This window comes from Danio aesculapii, chromosome 15, assembly GCF_903798145.1.
Source record: "Danio aesculapii chromosome 15, fDanAes4.1, whole genome shotgun sequence".
Lineage (NCBI taxonomy): Eukaryota > Metazoa > Chordata > Actinopteri > Cypriniformes > Danionidae > Danio > Danio aesculapii.
The window spans coordinates 33,834,728-33,842,943 of record NC_079449.1 but is presented as its reverse complement, the minus strand read 5'-3'; the positions used below and the strand labels follow the sequence as shown (position 1 = coordinate 33,842,943).

Below are 8,216 nucleotides of genomic sequence, written 5' to 3'. Positions count from 1 at the left end.
AATAAATCAGCTCTGTTTTATGAGTCACTATTTTAGATAATTTGTTTTGAGTTTTTTTGGGAAAAGGCAAACTTGCAGTGTTTAAATTGTAGTGTTTTTATTTTGATTAAAAGTCAAAATCTTATAGAAATATATATCTTATTAAATATATATATAAATAAATAAAGATAAAAAAAGTCAAGGGAAAATGTACCTTAATTTTAAAATTCCAAAAAGAAAAAAAAAAAAATGCTAACCCAGAATTCTGAAACAACAGTCAAAATTGTAAGATGTAAACTCAGAATACAGAAAACAGTGCAAACTTCCAGATGCAAACTAAGAATTAAAGAAATAATGCAAGATATAATCCTCCATTTATTTGAAGATTTGCTAATTCATCTGGATATTGAGCATTTATTGACAAAAACAAGCGCTACACAACACAACTGTACCAGTAGACTAATTTAAGTGCAAGAAGCTTGTACAAGATTGTTGAAAGCATGTCATTGTTTTGAGCTTTCACTCCGACATACATCTGATTGATGAAGACTGCCCTCTTCTGGAGGAGTCAAGAATCTGTTTGTTTTGTCATTGAACCAGCAAACCCAAACCCAAAAGATGTTTCTTCAGCATAGATTTACATGATTCCATAAGATATTCTTTATTTCTCAAGTAATGAATCAGATCTTTTATTTCCAAATTATGGCTTTTAAAGATAACTGTGCATACTAACTGTCCCAAATATAGAGAAATAACTTACATTTACAATAAAAAAAATTACACATCAAATATTTTTTAAATATCTTATTCAGCCAAAGAGGTATAAAAGTGGCCAAAAAAGTTACGTGACCTGATGTACTTGTATAATAAAATATTAGGTTATGAGATGTTATGTTAGTGAAAATATATTTTCATGATTGTTACAATAATCTAGGCTCCTTTTGAGGTAGAATATATGACAATCAAAATATTTCCAAATACATGTGGTGTGGAGTGAAAAATATAGAGGAATTATGAAATGGTCTCACCGAAATATGACTCGAAACTGCATTATGTGAAAACCAAATGTTGTAAACATGTCGAATCCAGCTTCTTCTAACTCACATTCACATATGAAAGACTGAGTTCATTTCTCTTCTTCTCCATCCTACAGTTTCTGAACAACAACCTGGAACTTGCCTATAAAAAAAGAGAGACAGAGAAAAAGAGAGAAAACAAAAGATTTAAAAACATTTTACCAGTGTATTTGCTTGCCATCAAAGTATCGCTCACATATTTTTGACATAATATATGTTATGCCACAGCCATATAATGCCACAGCCATATCACCCTGCAGCCCAAGACCGGTTAATCACTGAAGCTAAGCAGGGCTGAGCCTGGTCAGTACCTGGATAGGAGACCATATGGGAAAACTAGGTTGCTGCTGGAAGTGGTGTTAGAGAGGCCAGCAGGGGGCACTCAACCTGTGGTCTGTGTGAGTCCTAATGCCCCAGTAAAAGTGAAGGGGACACTACACTGTCAGTGGGTGCCGTCTTTCGGATGAGACGTTAAACCGAGGTCCTGACTCTCTGTGGTCATTAAAAATCCCATGGCACTTCTCGTAAAGAGCAGGGGTGTAACCCCGGTGTCCTGGCCAAAGTCCCTTAATCGGCCTTTGCGATCATGGCCTCCCAATCATCCCCATCCACTGAATTGGCTCTATCACTGTCTCTCCACTCCCCCAATAGCTGGTGTGTGGTAAGAGCACTGGTGCCGTTTCCCTGTGGCTAACGTCGCATCATCCAAGTGGATGCTGCACACTGGTGGTGGTGTGAAGAGACCCCCCTCATGATTGCATGATTGTGAACCGCTTTGGGTGTATGGCCATACACAATTAATGCGCTATATATATATAATATACACACATAATATAGCCAAAAAAAATGTAAAATTGTACTTATCAATTTACTACATAAATATAGTAAATTAAAATGAATTAAATGCAAAATATGCACATTTTCCAGGCGCACACAGATGAAAACATCTCAACTTTTTAAAATTCTGCATTGCGAGTCATTTCACTAGAACTAATCAATCAGCTTCACATTTTGTAAGGAATACAGACATTTTCGTAATAAAGGTAGTTTATTAGTAATTCCCTCAGACAAACGCAGAGCACCCAAACACTGCAGTGCCTATTAACAGCCTACATAAATAAAACTTGTATCAGAGCTGCTGCAAGAGTTTGTCATACTCTGAGAAAATGGTTGATGGTTTCCTAGCAAAAGCAGACAGACACAAGTGCAAATCACTCTAAAATTGGTGAAGAAAGCAACTTTTTCTGTGTGTTCACACCGAAGGTGGTGAGAGCGTCAAAGTTCGCTTTGGCCACCCTGTTGACAGGGTGCCTTTACAGCTCTGGCAATGAGAGCATCAAAATTCACTACATTAAATTCATATTTAAAGGGCCATTGCAGCCTATCAGCAAATCCCTTACTAGTGTTGGGCGATATACGAATTTTTCAGATCTATTTTCTGACAAATGTGCATGTTCGTGTTTTACATTCTATCCAATTAAACACAAATAAGACAAGTAGGTCTATGTATATTCCGTGTATTTAAACAGAGCAGGCAACGCGTGCACTGAAAAATAGGCTATAGGCCACCTTAAAACTTAAATAGGCTATTAATAAAAGATAAACAACCTTTTTGTGAAAGCAAGAGAGAATCTTGCAGGAGTGCTGTTATAAAGTCTCAAATGACCTCGTTTGCTCACAAGAAACGAAAAAATTTAATTTTGGTTTGATTTTCGTTTTTTTAATTTAGGGTAGGAAAATAGATAAACAACTTCAGAATTCATTAAACGGGGCTGAAACGCCCATTTTCCTTTGATTGGTCAACCAAATCTGAGCTCGTGACGTAGCCCTCAAAATAAGAGCCCTCTGTAGACCAGCACCCAGGCTTTTAATTGTTATTATTATTATTATTTAATTATATATAAACTAAGTTTACATATTCTGTCATTTGATCAGTTAGCAGGCTTACATTCGTTGCGTATGCAAAATTAAATAAAAACGTAAATTAGCAGTATTATTAGACATTTTTCATTAAAATAAGGTCATAGTTCGCTGCCAAATGTCCTGCAGCTGTGCACTTGATGTGGAGCAAAGATAGCCTTTTGTGAGCAGCACCTAGTTTGCATGATTATTTCCGAGCTACTGTAGGCCTAATTAATAATAATAATAATAATAATAATAATATATGCTTATAGTTCGCTACCAAACGTCCTGCAGCTGTGCACTTGATGCGGAGCAAAGACAGCCATTTCCGAGCAGCACCTGGTTTGCATGATTATTTCCTAACAAGGCCTATATAATAATAATAATGATGATAATAATAATAACATTATATGCCTATAGTTTGCTTTCAAACATCTTGCTGTTGTGCACCTGATGCTGAGCAAAGACAGCCATTTGCAAGAAGCACCTGGTTTGCATGATTGTTTCCGAGCTTCTGTAGGCCTAAATAATAATAATAATAATAATAATAATAATAATAATAATAATAATAATAATAATAATAATAATAATAATTATAAATATTGTTCACTTAGCATTTATTAATGTTTGTTTTTTTAAACAGTTTTTAGCAAGACCAGAATAAAAACACACAGTTGCTATAACAAAGGGTACTATTTTTTTAATTGTTTTATTTCCTCCAATTAATTTTGATTTGGCTATATATATATATATATATATATATATATATATATATATATATATATATATTTATCAAATATATTTATTATATATTTATTTTATAATATTTATTTATTTATTTATAGGCCTAGCCCATGACAGGCTACGCTGAATATTTTAAGTAAGTTGGTTTAAATAAAATACAATAGGATCGGTGGCTGTGAACGAGCAACATCTCCAGGTTGCCAACTCATTTAAGAGCCAAACTAAAAGAAGTTTAGGGGCAATAAGCCTATACAATACGGTCAGTTGCAATGCCTAATTCACATGCGTTTTCTCACACAACTAGACTTTGGAGACATTCTAAAACACTGGATTAATGAACAAATTTTCAAAGGAACTAATTAAACACATGCGTATAGTTCATAATGAATAATGTCCTGTAGTTCAGATGAGCTGGCTGTCTGTGCGTTGCGCTAAGAGTGAACTTGACATTTGCTCTTTGAGACAAAATTATGTTATACAGTGGGCCCAGTTCCATATTGCACATATAAATATTGCATATAGGATATTCGGTGCTGCCAAATGTTTGCATTTTATTTGATGCATTTACTATTGCATGAAATAATAAAAAAGGGAAGTGCGTTCGTAAAGCGCACGATGCGCACAGAAATCCGCGCACTATTCTGAATTAAGTTCTCTTTAACCTAATTCTGCTTAAATTGTAGAAAATCTTTAAAATGACAGGACTTTAATCAAGCCTTTTTCATTTGGAGAATTACAGTTATTAATAGCTTAGTCCTTAATAATGGTCAGTTTATAAAATACATAATTTACAGATCTACTGAAGAATAAGACGAATGTGCAATAACTATAATACTTTATACTTTATAGCTTTACAGCGCGTGCGTCAAAGATGTAGTCATTGGTGTAAGACTGCTAACTGATCAAATAACAGAATATGTAAACTTGGCTTATATATATATATATATATATATATATATATATATATATATATATATATATATATATATATATATATATATATATATATATATATATATATATATATAATTAAATAATAATAATAATAACAGAGGGCCAAGGAAGGGCTCTTATTTTGAGGGCTACGTCAAGAGCTCACATTTGGTTGACCAATCAAAGAAAAATGGCCGTTTCAGCCCCGCCTACATGTGTTTAATGAATTTTGAAGTCGTTTATCCATTTTCCTACCCTAAATTTAAAAATACGAAAATCGAGACAAAATCTCATTTTTTCGTTTCTTGTTAGCAAATGAAAAACGGACGTTTTCTTCATTTTCCTTTTTTTGTTTGAAAATGGATATGGATTGGACGGAAGATACCCTGATTCCTCACGTGCAGCTCGTGCTTCAACTGCTGCTGAGAGAGAGAGCGCAAGAGAGCAATCGAAATAATTCTACATTAATTCGAAAGGAGCTAAATATCGTCTTTAAAATCGTCATAGGTCTCAGCTCTCTGTGATATCTTTGCCTATTGTTGATACACGAGACTATGGTCTATCGGCACATATCCCTTGCATTCCCACATAAAAATTGGCTGCCTAGTGTGAAAATTTTACAGGCCTTTTATCATATTCATTTATCAATGGAAGATTAAGTCGTTCCATGTGGTGTGGCTTTGCTCGACTTATCCAATGTGTCCAAATATGTGAAAAATTTTGAAACAGCAATACTGTTTTGTACTGTCGTTATAGTTAGCCCGCTTTTAAAAAAACAAATAACAATAATGCACATCAGTAACTCGCAAATAACTTTTTTATTGATGTCCCTTTAAGAAAACATCGTAAATAACTGGAAATCCGGCGAACGCAATATCTATCATTTGGGAACAACTGTGGTTGGAACCAAAGTTCACAGGACTGTGTTCTCTAGAATCTTCTCAAGCGGTGGACATCTACACTCCGATTGCTTGCCGCCAAAGCGTGTCATAGCTCATTACCAAAGTTGACGTAGTCTCAGTCCAAAATCGCATACTTCCATACTATATAGTACGCTAAAATCAGTATGTGAGTCGAGTAGTATGTCCGAAATCACAGAATTTGAAAATCATTATGTGAGAAGTACCTGGATGACTTACTACTCCAGGCGAGATTCTAAAGTGCACATCGGATGGACGCTATGCTATCCCATGATGCCCCGCAAGAGAATTCATGAATGATCATGACAAAATGGTGGATGTAGTACATCCGAGTTCCATTCATACTACTCACATTCATACTGTATAGAACATATTTTCTAACGGCCGAGTAGTACATTTAAATTGGAATACAGTCCCTACTGAGTAGAAGGCGGTTTTGAACGCAGCTTTGATTTGAACTCTCCTCGACACACTCACCACTGGCTTCCATTGGAAAGGAATAACTTCCGGCTACTTTGATGCTCTCGCCACCATCGGTGTGAAAACACAGTTAGGGCTGATCACACCGAACATGCAATTACGTTCCAAAAACGCGAGGCGCACCACACTGCCTTTTTTGTTGACAAGAAAAAAGAAGGGAGGTGCGCTTTTTATGTCGCTAGACAACGACTGAATCAGCTGGGTATTGTGCACGAGTGTTGCTGTTGATATTAATATAATTTTAACATTTAATAATATTGTGATATTTAAGATTTGTGTAGTCATACAGCTCCACAAGCAAGCTCCACATACAACAACCACAAGTCTCTCCTCCATCTTTAAAAGTCTCTGTTGTTACTTAACAACACAAACACTGCTGGCACTTCGACGGAAACCCCATCTCTGCTTTCATTTCATAGGAGAATGAAACAAACGCAACTGACGTAACGTGCTTTTTCCGCTCAGAGTTGACTTTTTTTCAACTGCGAGCACACGGAGCACAAAGGCAAAAACGCAAGGCGCAGCAGGCAGTTATAACATGAGGCACGCATGGCACATAAGCAGCGCGCAAAACGCTCGCTGCCGTTAGTAAATCATTAAAAAAAAAAACGCATTCGGTGTGATCGGCTCCTTAAGCCACCTTTCCACTGCACACGACAAGCGACAGACCGGAAGTCATTCATTTCCAATGAAGAGTAGTCTGGGAGCTGCATGGAGTTCCGATCATCTCCGTATGCGGAAAATTCGGATCTGATTTGAGCTGCAGAGATGTTGAAATATTTGAACTCCTGCGACTGAACCGTATGCTACCGGCCGACCAGATGTGATGTATTCCAGTGTTGTCCAAGCAGGTCCGTGCGCGCGAGATGAGAAATACAATTTTTTTTCTTTATTTCTTTATTTTTTTAATCAGAAAGAAGCTTATATTAAAAAAAACTCAATTAAATTCTGTGTGACTGCCACAAGGGGGCGTATTTCAACAGTTGTGTCCAAATGTCGTGTGCAGTGGAAAGGCGGCTTTAGATACGTTTTCTGACATGATATGTGAACGGCCCCTTAAAGCTGACACAAAATCTAATAGAACATGCTTCATTGATAAAGTGAAAGTCAAAAGCGAAAATGTACTCTCCCTCCACTTGTTTGAAACCTATTTGAAAAACAGCCATTGACTTCCATAGTATTTTTTTTTGTATTCACTATGCATGTCAGTGGCTACTTTTTTCCCAACATTCTTCAGAATATCTTGCTAACAGAAGAAAGAACTTCATAAAAGTTTAGAACCACTTGTTAGTGTGAGAAAATAATGAGGAAATGTAAATTTTTGTGTGAACCTGTTACATAAGTTATGTTTAAGCATCATAGATTTATTCATCAAGTTTTGTACTCGCAGTTCACTTAAAGGGACAGTTCACCCAAAAATGAACATTTACTCATTACTTACTCACCCTTAAGTGGTTCCAAACCTTAGTGAGTGTTTTTATTCTGTTAAACACTAAAGCAGATATTTAGAAGAAAGCTGAAAACCTGTAACCATTAACTTCCATAGTACGAATAACAAAGACTAAAGTCAATGGTTACAGCTTTCTTCAAAATAGCTTCTTTTGTGTTCAACCGAACAAAAGAAACTGGAACAGGTTTTTAACAAGCAAAAGAAGTGATTAAATAATAACAGAATTTTCATTTTTGGGTGAACTATGCCTTTAAGCCGGAAAGCTGGGTTATTTTAACATGCATATCGGTGAGATCACTGATTTTAAGACTGGTGTAAAACGTACATGATGGCATTAGAGAAACCTCAGCAGTGACCACACTCTCCAGACCCAGGTTAGAAAGAGCTCCTCGAATCATCCCGCAGGAAAAGGCCAAATACTGCAAACAGCACACAAATACACATCCATCAAGAGCGCATTTCTCATGGTGTAATTAAAGATTTGATTTAATATGAATGGTATACAGAAATATGATACTCACTTTAGGGGCCTCTTCAAGGTATTGCTTTCCACTGGAAAACTGAGTGAGTAGTGCAAACTTATTATCCTGTAAGACGTATGTGCCCTAGAGCAAAGACATTACAATCATCTTAAAATGTGTTGCAAAATTAAGAAAAAAATGAGCGGCCTTCATTTAATAATAGTCAAATGATTTTAAACATTTATGAGTTACACAAAGGAAGATATTCTGA

The 8,216-nt window shown here is 35.8% G+C and overlaps 1 protein-coding gene across 1 annotated transcript in view; it reads right to left on the bottom strand.

The window, feature by feature from the left end:
- Positions 1-336: 336 nt before the first annotated feature.
- trappc6bl (trafficking protein particle complex subunit 6B, like) overlaps positions 337-8,216 on the bottom strand; it is a 12,190-nt gene continuing 4,310 nt past the window's right edge. Inside the window, exons 5-7 of the mRNA XM_056473600.1 lie at positions 8,006-8,089; positions 7,810-7,903; positions 337-1,158 (exon numbers count right to left, since the gene is read on the bottom strand). Coding sequence (XP_056329575.1) covers positions 1,127-1,158; positions 7,810-7,903; positions 8,006-8,089 — 210 coding nt within the window. The 3' untranslated portion in view covers positions 337-1,126. The remainder of the gene's footprint in view (positions 1,159-7,809; positions 7,904-8,005; positions 8,090-8,216) is intronic.